Source organism: Seriola dumerili, unplaced genomic scaffold (assembly GCF_002260705.1).
Source record: "Seriola dumerili isolate Sdu_G_001 unplaced genomic scaffold, Sdu_1.0 BDQW01000160.1, whole genome shotgun sequence".
Classification (NCBI taxonomy): Eukaryota; Metazoa; Chordata; class Actinopteri; order Carangiformes; family Carangidae; genus Seriola; species Seriola dumerili.
In genome coordinates, this window is record NW_019174415.1 from 1,133,333 (window position 1) to 1,150,073 (window position 16,741).

The 16,741-nt window shown below is 41.4% G+C and overlaps 3 protein-coding genes across 5 annotated transcripts; 2 read left to right on the top strand and 1 right to left on the bottom strand.

Annotated features, from left to right (window-relative positions):
• The first annotated feature begins 1,004 nt into the window (after positions 1–1,004).
• Positions 1,005–4,728, top strand: LOC111226428 (heterogeneous nuclear ribonucleoprotein A/B-like). Of its 3 annotated transcripts, none has more exons than XM_022751566.1 (9): positions 1,005–1,078; positions 1,583–1,812; positions 2,243–2,411; positions 2,501–2,659; positions 2,750–2,881; positions 3,003–3,093; positions 3,225–3,380; positions 3,481–3,566; positions 4,006–4,728. In XM_022751566.1, exons 2-8 carry the CDS (start codon positions 1,598–1,600, stop codon positions 3,549–3,551), a joined length of 993 nt encoding a protein of 330 aa, XP_022607287.1. In that variant the 5' UTR covers positions 1,005–1,078; positions 1,583–1,597; the 3' UTR covers positions 3,552–3,566; positions 4,006–4,728. The 3 variants fall into 3 exon arrangements, with proteins under 3 accessions (XP_022607287.1, XP_022607289.1, XP_022607288.1); XM_022751567.1 differs by having other exon boundaries at positions 1,032–1,130; XM_022751568.1 differs by lacking the exon at positions 3,481–3,566.
• phykpl (5-phosphohydroxy-L-lysine phospho-lyase) lies at positions 4,336–9,735 on the bottom strand. The gene is made up of 13 exons (XM_022751565.1): positions 9,436–9,735; positions 9,195–9,313; positions 8,948–9,107; positions 8,782–8,856; positions 8,609–8,696; positions 8,403–8,519; positions 8,172–8,254; positions 7,849–8,074; positions 7,380–7,534; positions 6,140–6,229; positions 5,889–6,022; positions 5,659–5,703; positions 4,336–5,297 (listed from the first exon to the last, which is right to left on the bottom strand). The coding sequence occupies exons 1-12, from the start codon at positions 9,492–9,494 to the stop codon at positions 5,660–5,662; spliced, it is 1,350 nt and encodes a 449-aa protein (XP_022607286.1). The 5' UTR covers positions 9,495–9,735; the 3' UTR covers positions 4,336–5,297; position 5,659.
• A 447-nt stretch (positions 9,736–10,182) lies between these two features.
• On the top strand, positions 10,183–16,268 carry LOC111226449 (protein FAM53C-like). The gene is made up of 5 exons (XM_022751609.1): positions 10,183–10,218; positions 12,295–12,544; positions 12,635–12,695; positions 12,777–13,609; positions 14,739–16,268. The coding sequence occupies exons 2-5, from the start codon at positions 12,461–12,463 to the stop codon at positions 14,985–14,987; spliced, it is 1,227 nt and encodes a 408-aa protein (XP_022607330.1). The 5' UTR covers positions 10,183–10,218; positions 12,295–12,460; the 3' UTR covers positions 14,988–16,268.
• Positions 16,269–16,741: the final 473 nt, after the last annotated feature.

Consider the following 16,741-nt stretch of genomic DNA (forward strand, 5'->3'; position numbering starts at 1 on the left):
AAACATAGAAGAATACCTATTATAATTATTGACATGTGGCTGGATGTTTCAGTCAGTTTCTAAATGCCATTTGAGTCCAGGTTATTTAGTCTGCAGGGTGTAACTATGATTGCAGCTTTTTATATATGTGGTTCCTAACTCATTGTCTCGACAGAGGGCTATAAAAGACTGAAGAGCTGCAGATTTTTGGATCGGCTCTGGTCCCTGCAGCCCGCACAGAAAAATCAGGTATAGAAAGATGGATGGCTGATAAATCAAGTGAATGGTCAAACAGACCAAAATATGCCAGTCAATGTCAAACTGTCTATTCCCATATCTACAGGATCTTGAATAATTAAATATCAATAATAACTTACAGTGCATTGCAGTACAACACAGCACATTATGACCTCATTACTTGTTGAATCAGCAACTCTTTGACAGGCCCAATACTAACTGCACAAAAACTCAACAAAACAGTGTTTATTGTGAACCTGCAATGTACTTTATAATGTATTTGATTTAACTGTTTGTTATTTTGTCCAACCCGTGCTCAGTATTTTTTTAAACCTGTAGTCACTGAATTAAATGTCCATATATATATATATACAACGCTTAATGACAGCTCTGTAAGTACATTATTCGTCAATTATACATGATAACCTGATATTTTCCACACTGTCCGTTAATTTTTACACGCACATAGGCATGATACTGTTGAATCTGGTTACATTTTTGTCAGATTAAGAGTGGATTGCAAGACACACAAAAGATAAGAATAGCGCTTTGAAACATTATTCGAAGCGAAGTATTGGCTGTGTCGAGTTGAAATAGACGAGCGGGGTAGAAGTCGTTTTTATTAGAAGCAGAATAGGTACTTTGAGTTCCTTCCTGTGTGTTAGGGGCGTGGACGTCTTCTGTGAAAAGAAAGTAGCGCGTATACAATTGGTCGAAGCCGTGAATGGCAGCAGCTACTATCCAATTAGACTCCGTCTCCTCAGAAATGTGTTTTTTTTTCTGCCGGTTCTAGAAAACCAACCACGAGTTGTCGTCGTGTGGGAGAATCCATCTTGAAGAGAGCTCTCCGGTTGTGTTACCAGTAAGCAGGTTTTCGTACTACTTTAGCCTTGGTTTTTTCATTATATTGTCACGTAAGTACTCGGATTGTTGTAGTCTTTTCGTTATTTTATCTTTTAGAGGTAGATTAAATGTCTTTGAGTAGTAGAAAATATGAGCATAGACGGAGTGCGGTTAGCACGGCCTCTGCATTACGTAACTGCGAATTTGAGTTGTACAGTCTAGGCTTGGGTTATCAGTGTGATACAGATGGCTCCCCTTTTTCTAATCTTTGGCTGTAGCAAAATTGTACTTTAAGATGGTGGGTGGTTACTGCGTTGTGTAAGTAAACATAACTCTGTTGCCATTTGCTTGCACTCGTTAACAAATGAGGCTTTCTGGGAATGTATGGAGCGCGATTGTGCCGGCCAAAATGGTGGGAAATGCCATGTATTGGCACCATGTAAATGGCGAGGCATGTACGGCATTACGGGTTATATAATCACCGTGATTTTCTAAGTTAATGATTTTTTTCCTTTCGGTTTAGGTATAATAGTGCAAAATGTCTGAGACAGAGCAGCAGTATATGGAAACATCAGAAAACGGCCACGAAGTCGACGATGATTTCAACGGAGCCGGCCTCACCGAAGAGGGGAACGACGACAGCACCGCGAATGACTGCGGAGAGGGCGCGGGGCCCGACGCCGACGGGAACTCACAGAACGGTGGCACCGAGGGCGGCCAGATCGACGCCAGCAAAGGCGAGGAGGATGCGGGGTGAGTCTACAATGGCATAATGTGATTCTTTGGTGAAGCCGACACTTATATACGTACTCGTGGCTTGCCATGTTTCTTTGTTCAACCGGCCTTTGTTGGCGCCATGTGCAGAGTGGAGGGGGGATGGGCGCTTGAGCAGGGATCAAATCTAACATGTATTGGCTCATAAGGAGCAATAATTTTGCGGTGGTTTCTGTGGTCGCACAGCAATTTTTTAACTATATTGAATTAATGTCGTAAAATAGCCTGAAGCTATTGCAACTGTAGCCTGCCGTCCTACGTCATTGGGTCAACAGATGTTGTGGAACAGTGTGTACATTTACACCCCCTCCTGCCCAACAACCACCCCCACCCCCACCGCCATATAAAGTTGTAGTAGCAGTGCTGCCTGTAACGCTAAACCTCTCCCTTTTCCTCTTTCTGTGTTTAGGAAAATGTTTGTCGGTGGTCTTAGCTGGGACACAAGCAAGAAGGATCTTAAAGATTACTTCTCTAAATTTGGTGAGGTGACAGACTGCACCATAAAAATGGACCAGCAGACAGGCCGGTCAAGAGGCTTCGGCTTCATTCTCTTTAAAGATGCCGCAAGTGTAGACAAGGTGAGTTGGGAAGAAATTATGTTAGAGCTTTATCAACTCTAGTGTGTATACGGGGTGGGCAGTTTTCAATGTTCTCTCCCCTCCCTTAGGTTCTTGAACAGAAGGAGCACAGGTTAGATGGCCGACAGATCGACCCCAAGAAGGCCATGGCCATGAAGAAGGATCCAGTCAAGAAAATCTTTGTGGGTGGCCTTAACCCTGACACTTCAAAGGAAGTCATTCAGGAGTACTTTGGGACCTTTGGAGAGGTAAGACATTTATGGGGTTTTGCCCTATGTGAAGCCTTTGAATTACAATGACACTGACTGTTTCAAATGTTTGTTTTTTCTCTTGTTTAGATTGAGACCATTGAGCTTCCCCAAGATCCAAAGACGGAAAAGAGACGGGGATTCGTATTCATCACATATAAAGAAGAGGCTCCCGTCAAGAAAGTTATGGAGAAGAAATACCATAATGTTGGTGGAAGCAAGGTAATGGCATATCACACATTCTTTATTCAGGGGAAATTGTGTATCGTGTACTCAGTTTCATAATTGTGCTCCATAAGCTATTTCACTCTTAAATGCAATGTGCTCTTGTGTGGTGTTCCAGTGTGAAATTAAAATAGCCCAGCCCAAAGAGGTCTACCAGCAGCAGCAGTATGGTGCTCGTGGATACGGAGGACGTGGCAGGGGCCGTGGAGGTAAGCGCCTTTATATGCATACCAGCAAAGTCTTTATTTTAACCTAGACTCAATTGTAAATTTGTGTGGATTAACTGTCTGGGTTCTGTGTGCGGGAGAGTTGTGACAAAGGCTTCACCTGTTGTTTTTAGGCCAGGGCCAGAACTGGAATCAAGGCTACAATAACTACTGGAACCAGGGATACAACCAGAACTATGGCTACGGACAGCAAGGCTACGGATATGGCGGCTATGGCAACTATGACTACTCTGCTGGTTATTACGGCTATGGGGGTGGCTACGATTACAGTAAGCGATAAGTGCCCCCAGGGAAAGAAAAAGAAACTTTATTTTCTTGGTCCTCCTTGTTGTACAGAAGAACTCAGTCCCTTTTTCTCTTGTCCTCCAGACCAGGGCAATACAAGCTATGGGAAAACTCCAAGACGTGGAGGCCACCAGAGTAGCTACAAGCCATACTGATCACACGTAGTGCAGGTATGCATTTTTGCATCATCCGTGGTAGTATGAGAACATAGCTGTAACCATTGGTGCCTTTTTGACCCCAAAGATCTCCATCTACTCTAAATCCATTCAAGCATTGTGGTGGGGTTAGGGTAGGTCGTGTTGTGGGGTCTGTGATCATTAAAGATGGATTCATTCCACCTGTCAGCCATCTTAAGATGCATCTCTACAAACACTACTTGATCAATAAGGGTTGAGTTTGTGGTGGTTGAGAACAGGAATAAGGACCGTTCCACCTTTCACCAGGGTGCTACGTGTAATAGCTAGCGGTCGTGTGTCCCCCTCCCCCCAAAGTGTGTCTGTCCATTCACTGACCTGTCAAACTCATTCATGCACCTGTCTGTCTTTGTGTAACTGCATGCCATATTTGGTTTATTCTCAGTAACGTTAAGCACCGTGTTTTTCTCTTAAGGTCTAAAGTAAATAAGAAAAAGAGATCCATGGTCTGACCACAGCGAACATGGGCTCTGGCTTTTCCTTTGGAGTTGGCAGAAATTTGGACTCATGCTCCATTTGTACAGATCAAGTGAGGAACTGGGGAAGCAAATGTCACTTTTCCACTTTTTATTTTATATTGTTTTGTGTCCATTTACATTTCCAGTGATGGAAGTGTTATTTTTACTGTACTTTTTGGTACCTTTTTGAATCTAATGTATTGTATGGTTGTATTTTTACATGTCTACTGGATTTACAGATGAGCAGGAGCAAGAGCTTTAAAAGCTCACAAATAAAACAACTTTGCTTTTTTTTTTTTTTCTTTTGGTGTTTATAGATCTTTAGTTATTTTCTCCCGTGCTGAGTGTTGGATGCGAGTTGCATGGCTTCAGATGTGGGGTGAGGTAAAATAAGGGATTTAAACTAATCAAAGGGTTCATTGTCAGCGTATCAATGAATGTTTGCAGATGGCATAGTAGACGAAGACAACCAGCATCTTTTTTTTTTTTCTTTTTTTTTTTTTCCTTTGGCTTTTAAGGAGATTCTTCCCCCATCATGTCTGCAATTTTAAGTGGCTTTACTAGTGTTATTCAACTGAACGCAAGCCTGTTAATGTAAGAGGGTACTCCCTCTCTCACTGGAAACTCATTCCTCTAGTGTCTTGGGCAAATTGGTAGAAATAAACTTTTGGTTTATATTACACATGGATCTTTTTGTTATTATTTGTAAAGTTAATGTTAAATGTTTTGTACTGTTAAATGGCTTGCTTGTTTTGTCTTGAGTAATGTTAACATCTCTACGGATGCCTCTTTGGGAAGCTGTGGGAGAGGGCTTCACTACCTGCAGGATAACTGGCTGAGTGTTAATACCCACCCCACTAGATGTGAAACTGCGATACTTGAGAATTTTTGTGAATGTGTCCAGGAGTTAAAGATAGTGGTCTGGTAAGTGCTTATCTCAACCATAATGTATATTGAGAACATGTTGCTGATCAGTGTTATAAGCTGGGATTCATTATTTTAAATATTGCTACTGTGGGTAAAAGAAAAGTCAGAATAGACAGTGAGGAATTGGTGATAACTAAGTTTTATTTAAAAAGAAAAAATCTTTATGGAAGTTCATTAATGTCATGTTAGTGTCTTGTATATCAGTCATCTCCCAGGTGGTAAAAATGTGCTACAGCTGGCATCACTTAAAAATATGATTGCCTTCATTTGGCTGGGTTTCATCAGAGCGATGAATGCCGCACCATAAATTGGCACTGAACACCTGGGGGAAAAAAGAGATTTCAGTTTTAGGTTGTGTGGCTCCAAACAAATCATAGTGCCATCTACTGTCACTACTTTTCTATTCCCTAAATTTAAGCTTTGATATAAAAATTTACTGCTAGAGACAGTTGTTATACATCAGACTTTAACTAATGCATTTCAAAAACAAAGTGATGTGGTCCCCACAGTGGTCAGTGTTGAGTGCAAGGCGGCAACATGTTCTGCCAGGTGAAATGACTGAACTTGTTTGATCTACTGGAACCTCAAGTATAGACATTCATATCTCTACCTCTGAACTTTATGAATGTGACCATCTGACAATGTCTGATGCAATTAAAAGTTTTTCTACAGGTTTAACAAACCTTAGATGTCTTCCTTTTCCAGTTTAAGGTCATTGGCTTCCACGTCTGTGAGAACAAGAAAATGTAACTTTATTCTGCACTTCAGTTATGAATGTGTGAAAGAAACTCTTTGTAGGCATCTTTTTTATTATTATTATTATTATTGATTAAGTGTTTTGTGTTAAGCCGATTACATATATACAATCCTGTGGTACCAGTTTAAGTGTCAAGATGGTGTTTGTGTGATTAACCTCTGAGGATGCGGTCAATACATTGCACCACTAGTTCTGCATCCTCCATACTGAAGCACATAGGAGGTTTAAACTTCAAGACACTTTCCCAGGGGCCATCTGTACTGACACAGATTCGATCTTCCTCTTTCAACCTGATGTAAAGGGGACCACATGGCAAGTGTACATGAGAAACAGACAGCGGACAGGCAAAAACTGCAAAACTATATCCATTAGCTATTGTATTGCACTTTAATCCCATAATCCCATACCTCTTCACCACCAATGCTGCTGTTTCTGTGGCAGGAGTCCTCTGCCCTCTGTCTTTAACCAGCTCAACTCCCACAAACAGTCCTACACCTCTGTAAAAAAAAAAAAATAGAGAAACATCTTTTTGTCACTTTTATGTCACACCACCATGCTTAATATTAAGTGTCAAAGTGGCAGTAGCTTGTATACACATTATCCAAACAGAGTGTATCTGAGGTGTATCTCAAGATTACATTATTTAGAGAGCAGCTTTTTTGTAATATTGAGGGAAGAGGGATTTTTTAAGACTACAGTTGCTGGAAGTTAAGGAATTTATATCAATACCATCATTCTGAAGAAAAACATTTGATTAAACATCCAGGTTTGGCAAGGAAGCTCAATGCTTCTGATGGGTATGTCTAGAAAATGAGTTGCTGTGGTTTTTTGGTATTTTTGCTCCGTAAATTTTGCTTGGTATTTAAATGAAATCAATGTCAAACTTAAGTGCCTTACAGAAACTTTTTTTTGGAGAAAACATTTTGACATGTCAAGGTAGGAAAAGAAAGGGTGTAAATACGGCTAAATTGTATTACTGCCACAGACTCAGGGTGGTTTCACTGTCTTGACTTACTTGGACATGTGATTAGCAGGACACATTGTTAGTGTTATGCTTAACACCCATGCTTTTCTTGCAATGATGAGTTAAAATATCTATTGTAAGGCAAGACTCACTACAAAAAATGAGAATAAATAAATCAGGATGAATTAAATGTTTCTGGGATTAGGGCGCATTTTTACTCTGGTGGTTTTGCATGCTTAACATGACATAATCTTATTTTGAATCCAATTAGCCTGTGTATAATGTAGAGTCCCAACGTTAGTTACAAGCTGTGTCATCTTCTCTCAAGAGGCCCTGCACATTCACACATATGCGTCTATTTTAGAAAAATACTTTCAAAGACTTAGTTATACTGATATGCAACTGACATTCTTCTGCTGCTGTATAATTTATGCTGTATGTGTTTATCAAGATGCATGATTTTCTGGTTACTGATCATATTTCATTGTCATTACTTCTCTACAACTATTTCAAGCCAAGGCACCCCAATGTGAAAAATTAGTGCAGCCAATTAAATATCAGCTCTCACACCACAACAGTCGAGCACTGTACCTGCTCACACTGTGAGCCGGGCTCTGAGAATAGAATAGCACTAGCCTTTATGAGTTTGAAGAGCCGGAGTGAACTAGTTACTGCATCCCTACCTGACATCACCAATTATTTGATGTCTTTTTTGTAGTTTTGTGAGCAAATCTTTAAGATGTGCTCCCACTCTCATGGCATTTCCTCTTAGGTCCTCCTCCTCTATCACATCAAGGACTGCCAGGCCAATTGCACATGACACCGGATTCCCTCCGAACTGTATGAAGTTAGACAGAACACTTTCATCTCGATATATGCAACAAGGGGTAGTCAAAACAAAATGTCCACAGAAATAGTACACTTGGAAAAATTGAATTTTTGCCTATCTACCTTAAAAGAGCCTATGGTCATGTAACTGACACAAGTACTACTACAAATTCTTACTATTTGATCACATTTCACTATGAATGACATGATTAGTGTGAGACTATAAAATAATGATCGGATTACGACTCTAAAGCTGGGAAAAGCTATAGATGCAAACTTCAAGCAGCATTCTTTGATATTTCATTGAGGTTACTGTATAGTCACCGTATTGAAGTACTCCACTCCATTGGCTGTGAAAGCTCCAGCTATCTCCACAGTGGTTGCCACACATGCCAAGGGATGGCCGTTGCCCATCGGTTTGCCCAAGGTCACTATGTCAGGACAGAAACCCTCTCCCTGCAGCTGGAAAGCCCAAAAGTGACTTCCCACACGTCCAAAACCTGTCTGCACCTCATCTGCCACATACACCCCACCAGCTGAGTGCACATATCTGTGGAGCGGATGAAGGAGATGTACCATGTCACCATTACTGCTCATGGGGCTGAGTGAAAAAAAAAAAAAAACCTGGAAACTGAGTCACCACTCACTCTGCAACTTGAGCTGAGTATCCCTGAGGCAAGATGATTTGTCCTCCAACACTTGGCAATGATTCAGCAAAGAAGGCACAGATCTATGGGAAAAGGAAATACATAAGTAGTGTAAATGTTATGCATTGTTCATGTTTATACAGCATTATTCTGAGTGTCTCTTTATACTGGTAATTGTTTTGAATGTTGTTAATTTTATTCAGGCTGAATGGAATATGTGTTGAAGTGTACCTTACGGCCTTTCTTGTGCACCTCCTCTATTATGTCTTTTACCGAATCAGCGTATGCTTGGCCTGGGTTGGGATGACTCTCTCTGTATATGCCTCTGTAGGTGTCTGGTAAGGGTGCCTAGGTGGATAAAACACATTTTTTCAGAGAGGCAGGAGTCCACTGTTGGTCAGCAGTTTGTGTAATAATAGTTGTATGAATTTACACACCACATGAACCCATTCTTTCTGTCCTGCCAGTTTCCGGAACTTGTAAGGACTAATGTCGATGAGGGACATTAGATGCCCATGGTATGCACTAGTATAAAAGAAGAGTTAATTGCAATCAATAAGTAAGTGTATTGTCAGAGGGTGAGCGTGTTGCATTAGAACACAATACTTACTGGTCAAGCACAATGACATCCTCATGTTGGGTGTGTTGCCGTGCCAAGCGTAAGGCGAGATCATTGGCCTCTGAACTGTTGGAAAAACAGATAGAAAGTAACTTGAATGATACTTCAGGAATACTTTTCTGTAGGGGCTGTGGGTGTATCAAACAGCATTACTTACCCAGAGTTAACAAAGTAGAAAACACACAGTTTCTCAGGCAGGGTAGCAGCCAGACGGTCTGCATACAGGACTATGTTGTCATGCAGGAATCGTGAATTTGTGTTCAGAAGGTCCATTTGTGCTGCAGCAGCCTTTGTAATGCTTGGGTGACAATGGCCCACTACAACAGAAAAGATTCTGTATGTTTGCCAGCAAGAGACAGGAGTGTGATGAACTTAATTAATTAAAGGCAATAAATGCGTTTTACCATGATGAACGTTGCTGATGCAGTCCAGATAGCGCTGGTGATTTTCATCGAATAGATACTGTCCTCTTGCTCTTACTATTTTCACGGGGTCGTCTGAATAAAAGAGTCTACATGACTGCCTGTAATCGAACCAATTAATGTGTCAGTATCCTTCGTGCACTCACAGTAGCATATTATGCACGACATATTGGCAAGCGCCATGAAAATCAGACAATGCTGGTCAAGATTCATTTGAACATACCCGATTAATCTTTTCCTCATTGCGAGAGTTTCTTCTTTCCTAAGTTTCTGAAGTGCCATGACTTCTTTGGTTTCTCTTGATCAACGTGCACTAGTCTGATCCCTTTCAATGTCTTAGAACTATGTGTCCCGTGGCTCTCCCTCCGCGATTAAAGGTAGAGTTAGGTTAGGATAGGTTAGGTTAGGATAGGTTAGGTTATAGTGAGGCGTAGCAGATATTTAGTCAGGTTAAGGTGAGGGGAAACATTTACGGGGAAACAGACTTCGAGTCCGACTTCATGGGATTGTTTTGCTGTCTCGTCCTGACACCAACCACGCATGCGTCAATGGTAGATTTGGGTTCAATTCAGTTAGCTCTGTAGCAGCATTGCACAACTGAGTTTTTTCTATTGCAGATATAGGTAGGCTGTGTAAATACACATATACCATAAACACATCGTTTAAATTTCGCTAAGACATTGTTTGGTCAGTTGTTGAGTTGATGCTGTCACTTTATTTAGAAGGGTCTAACTGTGGGGCTCTTCATGGGACAGAGACTTATAAAATAACATAAACACATGTTGCTGAAAATTTTGTGTCAGTTGAAAACACGTGAACAAGTGTCATATTTGAAATGTATGTGCTATATAAGAATTGTGGGATTTCTTACAAGTGCGAGTTTTGAGGCGGTGTATAAAAATACCTCTGTATTGGTATCGTCCAAAGGCTATAAATACTCCGCTTAACTGCGCTCTGTCCGGTGCGCTGTGTGCAGCTTCGGTTGCTAAGGAACCATTGAATGCAGGTAATACATCAGGACAGCTGTAGCATGCTAGCGTGCAAACAGGCTGCGTAACCAAGCTAACGCTGCAACTAATTTAGATGTATATTATCGACCCAGCGTATAAATTCATCATTGACAATTTTCATATTCTATTCTCACGAATCGTGGCTACAACTGGGTACAATGACAAGCTATTACCTTGTAGCAAACAGACCGAATGTAAGCAAACTAATGCTAGTAACGTTAGTTAGGGCACTTGTTATCGTCTCAGCTAGCTAACAGAACCGGCTAATAACTTGGTGCTCCGCGGGCTGCATCGTGTCGCTGAGCTAGCTTACTATATACTTTACCTACCAGCTAAAGTCGCTATACGATTTAGCCAGTAAATCTAGCCTCGTCTTAATAAGTCCTACATGGCCAATGACAAACAGTTGTCCTGCAGCTAACATTAGCGACAACGATATAGATCTTTAATTTTAATTGGCTAACACAATCGTGCTTTTAGGATGAGGGCAACCTGCGCAACACTGACTTAAACTTATGTTTTGGTTTGCACGTTAGTGAAGACTGAAAGTATGCGTAAGTCAGAACCAAATAACCGAACAGCCTTAATCAGTAGTGTTTTGTACTAGATATGTCTCGCTTGTCGTTTTAACAACATCATGTCATTCATTTGTAGTCCCGTCAACATTAAAGTTTCTAGGTCAGATTTAAAAGTGATGTTAAAGTTCTAAATCAGCTGGTGGTTGACAGTAACGCTCTTGGCTGTTTCTGAGCAAATGGAGTCATTTTGTTGTAAGCAGAACTTGTAGGCTTCTGGCACAGGATGAGGTTCAGCGTGTGCCCCTGTGTCGGTGAAGTAGCTTGTCCTCTGGCATGTGGATCTAGGCTAACAGTGTAGCACCATGTTCGCCACAAGGAGGAAGGCCCTGGAAGCCACATCTGACTGCCAAGAGCAAGTGTTAAAACAATGTCTCTTCATTGTGCAGACCTCTAAACGTCGTCAAGCGTTTTAATTCAGACTAAGACACACAATTTGAAGTTAATGCCTTTTATACATTTGATACATGGTTTGTCAGCATTAAATGTGCTCTGGATTTTTGGTGCTCTGCACTTCCAGAGACCAGTGCAAAGGTTAAAAGGCCTTGTCACATGTGTAATACAATGGATAAAGATAACATTTTGTCTTTCTGTTTTAATTTCAATTTGAGATTTACATTGTTAAACTGTGCAAAGGTCGGCCAGTGCTGGTTAATCTTCAAAAATGTTTGTGGATTCAGAAACCATTAGATCTTAAAAGCTAGCTAACTGTGCTTTTGGCATAAGATGAAATGGACACACAGGCTGTCTTGTGGTTCTCTGCTCTCAAAGCACATCACACCATTTTGGCTTTGCCTTGGTAATATAAGCCCTCGAGACCTGGTCACTGTTCTTTTGTCCCCCTTGCAAAGATACTATGGCATGCTTCCAACTCCTATCCCCATTCATTTTTCACACACTTCCCCCATCCTTTCCCTTTTTGTCTCTCCCTCCCCCTTCCATTCTCTTCACAGCTCACAACTCTTGTCATTTGTGTTTATTGGACCCAACTGACTTTGATTGCCATGGTATTGCCCCAGAGGTTTCACTTGGGGTGTACTCAGCATTTTCTTTGAAATTACACTTTGTTCATGTTTGTAGTCCCAATAAGAAGTGGCCATGTTCACTGTGCATGATGGAATGTGAAGTGTTTCTTTGTTCTGGGTCTCTTCACATCTATGTGTGTTCTCTCTGCCTTTTGTGAACATGAACTTCTGCCTTTGCCTTTCATGTGTGAATGAGGCAGTATGTAAATCTGAACCTGGGTCTCATATAGAAATACATGTCCAATACTTGGAACACATTTCTTCAGTCATTCTGTTCCTCTTTTGCGGGATTTTTCCACACAACAGTTATACCATGTTGAAGGAAAGTCCCCATTAGCAGTGTTTATACTTCTATCTGGCAAATTTATAAGCTTCTGTTCAATGAAGTGCTCTCTCTGCAATGTGTGTGCAACCAGTTTCAGTCAGTCTTGGACATTGTTTCATACGGATCCCTTCTCATCTGTTCCTGTAGGTGCCATAAAGATGATGGTGGAATAGTGAGCAAGCAGGTCAGTCTGGCTGGTTGAGGTGTGGAGGGGACACCACAAACCACGCCAGGATTCTGACTAATAAAATTTCCACTGCCCTCAGTAAATCTCCTCATCATCCATGTCTGTCCCTGCATCGTAGCTACAATTATGGTCACACTTATCACAGAGCAGCTCCGTAAGCAGAGTTTGGAAGAGCCTTATCACAAGGCTTTCTCATTCAATGTGAATGTGGTAAGTTGGAAACAAAACTAAACCTTTTTTTTTTTTTTTTTTTTCCTTGATTTGTCTGATTGGATTTAAGTTATTATGTTTCTGTTTCAGTCATTACCTGCAGTGGGCTCAAGTCCCACTGTCTCATGGAGTGCTTCTCGATCAAGACAAGGCAAGTTCATTGAATGAAGTGCAGCATCTGCGACCCATTGGTGGGGAAATCTGTCTCATGTCTGTCTTTTGGCATTTTCAGAGACCAGCTCAGCTACACACTCATCATCCAAAGCCAATCTTCAGGATGATTCCTGTGGACTTGACTCCCTATGGCCTCCTCCCCACTCTGGAGAACGTCTCCAGAGAACGGAGGTTTCCTTCATAGACAAGGCTTTCCAAAGCTCACCTCCGCCACCACCTCCAAAACGCCACTGTCGGTCCCTCTCTGTTCCAGAGGACCTGTCTCGGTGCCGCTCCACTTGGCATCCTAGTGCATCCAAGGTTTGGACCCCAGTCAAACGTGGCTGCCAAAGTGGAGGAGCATCTAGTTCAGGCTCTGGAGCCAGCTCTTTGCCACTTTGTGGTCCCAGTTCCTCTTTCACCTCTTCCTCCTTACACTCATCTTCTAGCCCTACCTTCTTTAGCTTAGCACTGTCCTCTGATTCCCCACTACCATGGAGCTTCCCATGGGACCCCTGTGACACACTGAAAGGAGCCTGCTCTGCGTCCTTTGCCACTCCTTCCTCCTGCTCCTCTTCACCGGCCCCCCTGATTTCTCACTCAATGCTGCAGCGCCGCTTCTCCCTCTCCCCTGTGCACATTCAGGACACCTCTGTTGTGCTCCTGCCCCCCCAGCCCTCCCCTGCTTCTGCTTTGACATATGGCTGTGCTGGCATGGAGCACCCAGCCCTTTCTCCATCTCCCACTTCAGCCTGCAGTACACCATCCTCCTCTAGGCGCGACCTGCATCCGGCACTGCCGCGATGCCACTCACAGCCCTGCGACATGCGCAAACCCCGCTTGAAGAGGCGCCATGACCCAGATGTTATTCCGTACCCCAGGCCAGGCCTTGACTTCAGCAAGATGACACAGGTGAGCTTGAAAGTCCAATGGACTGTCATGGTATGTTGTTGCTCTCAGTCTCTTTTATATTGGTGCATATGTGGAGATACACATTGATGCTGGTATCAGGAAGTAATCGGCAGGGCTGAGTTCACTTGTGTCCATTTTTTTTTTTTTTTTTTTTTTTTTTTTTTTTTTCTTTTTCTTTTTCTTTTTGTGATCTGGAACTTGGAGAGCATTAGTAGGCCTCTGGCAGCACCCCATCCCCCACAACTGTGGCTCAGCTCAGTTAAGCTTGACCCCCTATGCTATCACCTGTACTTATTTCAGATGGGGGGGATCATTAGTGAGAAATGGGGCCCCCCAGATTGGTGTCCATATTCCTGTTTCATTCACATTGGTGCAGATGGGTTTTGATTCTGGGATTTTTCGGGGTTTTTGGTGAAGGTAATTTTACCCACTTGGCAACAAACACAATAACACAAATTCTAACCATTTTGACCCATGTGTGATGAGACTTGTCACAGGTTTTCCTGGTTGCAGCTGCTTAATAAAGCATATGAGAAGGAGTTCATAAAGGCTGTCCAGGCAAAATTCTTAAGACTGACAATTTCAACCTTTTTTTTCTTTTTTTTTAAGTTTACCTTTCCCTTATTCTGTGCTAATATGTTACCATAAAAAACCACCTGTACACACTCAAAGTTAGTTAACAAAAAAATTACAGTAATTTGGTTGGCTGGTGCCCATGATGCTTACCCACACATTCTGATCTATGTGTCAAATAGGTTGTTACATATTTAACACACTTAACAGGATTAAATAACATTAATGTAAATTACATTATTTAAATAGGAGTCTCAAGGTTGTAGAGTGATGTTTAGGCTGACTCTTTCAGCCAGGTCACACATGCCATACTTAACCAAAGAAACAGGCACTGCCATCCATGCAGAGTTCCTGGAATTGCCAGTGATGTCATTACTGCACCACCTTTATTTTATTAACTTTGGGTGTGGAACCTGGTATCAGGATGAAGCTGATAATTCAGCTGTATTAATGAACACTGGGAATGAGACTATGGTCCCATTTTTAGTGAGGTGTTTTGCCACATGTTTAATAGAATTGTCACATGATGCTCATAACGCTTCTGTCTCCTATGTAGATTGGTAATCGTGAGAGCCAAGTGTGTGGCACAGGTGGCTGCATAGTTCCAGTTTCTTCCCAGGCAGAACAGCGCTCAGCCTTCTCACCTGCTGAGTTCCTGGGACGAGCCAGCATTGGGCCACTAAGTGAAAGTGAAGAAGATGAGGAAGAAGATAAAAGAAAAAGGACTGTTATAGATGGAGGACAAAAGATTGTTTTTGAAAGAGACTGCACAGAACTGGACTTGAACCTTATAGAAGAAAACTGACCACTCCTTGGGTGCTCCCAGTGTGATTATTGCATTCATAACCATGTTAAGCACACCTGTAGGCTTTGTGCGCTCTTCTGGCAGAATCCTTGGGAACCTGCTGCCCTCCTAAGGCATATGACCAGAGTTCGTAATCAAGAACCAAGTAATTAGGAGCTAATATCAAATTACAATATTATGATTGTAACACTTGAGCTAGTTCACTGTTCAACATTTCACAAAAATGTCAGTGCCTGCCTATTCACTCCATAGGGAAATGTGCATGAGCAAATAAGCGAGTTTTCATGCACACAGATTTTTGGCGACTATTTCATATTGATACAAGTCTTAATTAGCATTAATCATCAGTATGCATCTTGATATCCTTATCAAAGAACACTATATAGTGCAGGAAGCAGAATATTCTTAATATTTCCTCATAAGTGATTTGAATACACACTCAAGGCAATATTTGAGCAGGAAAGAGGTAAGCACTCCTCAGTGCCCCATCAGTTACTGGTGTGTAGTCAGTCTACTTTAGTATTCGGGTCTCTGAATTTGGACGCAAGTATGTGTGAGCTGGTAATGGTGGACATAATGTTGCCATGTGTCGGTCAAAATAATATGCGAGTAGTCCAAACAACATAAGAATACTATCTATATGTAAATGCTCTCCTGTTGGTTGAACAGGATACATTCCAAGTTTTTGCTGCAGATCTTGAAATCCCTCACAAATCCCCAAAAAAATCTACTTTACCTGTTGTTTTGTCATCAATTTAGCCTGCTCTTTTGGAGCAACTCCATATCATCAAAGGGAAGCTTTTCTTGTGATAGAAGAAAGGATACCTCGCCCTTTTTGTTAATATGTGCTTTTCTTTTTGGAGTTTTCTCAATTTCTTGAACATAAAACACCTTTTCAGCACTCATAATGATGATATTGTAAACTGACCATGCCTTAAGCTTAAAATACAGAGTTCTTGGTGCTCTGGTCTTCTTTTCACAGCCAGACATTTTTGCAATCTCCATTTGCGCTGATTCAGATATTTTTGAACAGGTGGCACATGCACTATAATAGTCAGTTGAATAACTGAATTGATGCTGCAGCTGGACTTCATAGGGCACAATGAAATGTACTGTACAGTGGTTAGAGTGAGTACACACGTCGAGCCGATTCTATGAGTGTATGTGACAAAGGTGGTAGTGATGCAAATGATTTGGTGGCCTTTCAGAAATGATTTTTCATGTGTTTTCAGATGGAAATATTACTGTTGCACAATTTATGTACAAATAAAATTTAATAGAGAATGATATTTTTTCCAAAAAGTGTCTTGCCTTCCATTGAAAAATAATTTATCCTTCCTGGAGTCAAATAAAAGAGCAGATCAGGGGCCAAATGATTATCAGATTACTGTGTGACCTCTAGCGGCTGATTGAAGTATAATACAGATTTTGCTTCGAAATGTAAAATATTAATTTCATTTTTACTTTAGCAGCAGCTATTTGTGCATAGATAGCTAATTTTTATATTAGAGGAAAAACATTTCACACCAACATTATTAACCTGAATTAAATCTATGTAAAACTGAAAAATTAATGAATCGTTGGATCTTTGAAATTATTCAAATGCGGATAAAGTTAAGTACACTGGAAAAGTTTTTTTGGTAATTGCATAAGCAGTCTTGTAGCTGCTGAGGAGTCTTGCATGTCTTGGTCAGCCGTGGAAGGTGAGGGCGCTCCTTCCAGGCCAACGATGATTTTTCACAGACCGTCTGACC

What these genes read in the sequence shown, in the direction of transcription:
- LOC111226449 (XM_022751609.1), top strand. Translation starts at nt 12,461, where the DNA reads ATGGTCACACTTATCACAGAGCAGCTCCGTAAGCAGAGTTTGGAAGAG. An exon ending in TGCTTCTCGATCAAGACAAG is followed by an intron (nt 12,696 to 12,776) that starts GCAAGTTCATTG and finishes TGGCATTTTCAG; the next exon opens with AGACCAGCTCAGCTACACAC. An exon ending in ACTTCAGCAAGATGACACAG is followed by an intron (nt 13,610 to 14,738) that starts GTGAGCTTGAAA and finishes TCTCCTATGTAG; the next exon opens with ATTGGTAATCGTGAGAGCCA.
- LOC111226428 (XM_022751566.1), top strand. Translation starts at nt 1,598, where the DNA reads ATGTCTGAGACAGAGCAGCAGTATATGGAAACATCAGAAAACGGCCAC. An exon ending in ACTTTGGGACCTTTGGAGAG is followed by an intron (nt 2,660 to 2,749) that starts GTAAGACATTTA and finishes TCTCTTGTTTAG; the next exon opens with ATTGAGACCATTGAGCTTCC. An exon ending in ACGTGGCAGGGGCCGTGGAG is followed by an intron (nt 3,094 to 3,224) that starts GTAAGCGCCTTT and finishes TGTTGTTTTTAG; the next exon opens with GCCAGGGCCAGAACTGGAAT.
- phykpl (XM_022751565.1), bottom strand. Translation starts at nt 9,494, where the DNA reads ATGGCACTTCAGAAACTTAGGAAAGAAGAAACTCTCGCAATGAGGAAA. An exon ending in GATGTCATTGTGCTTGACCA is followed by an intron (nt 8,697 to 8,781) that starts GTAAGTATTGTG and finishes CTTTTATACTAG; the next exon opens with TGCATACCATGGGCATCTAA. An exon ending in GCAGCATTGGTGGTGAAGAG is followed by an intron (nt 6,023 to 6,139) that starts GTATGGGATTAT and finishes CCTTTACATCAG; the next exon opens with GTTGAAAGAGGAAGATCGAA.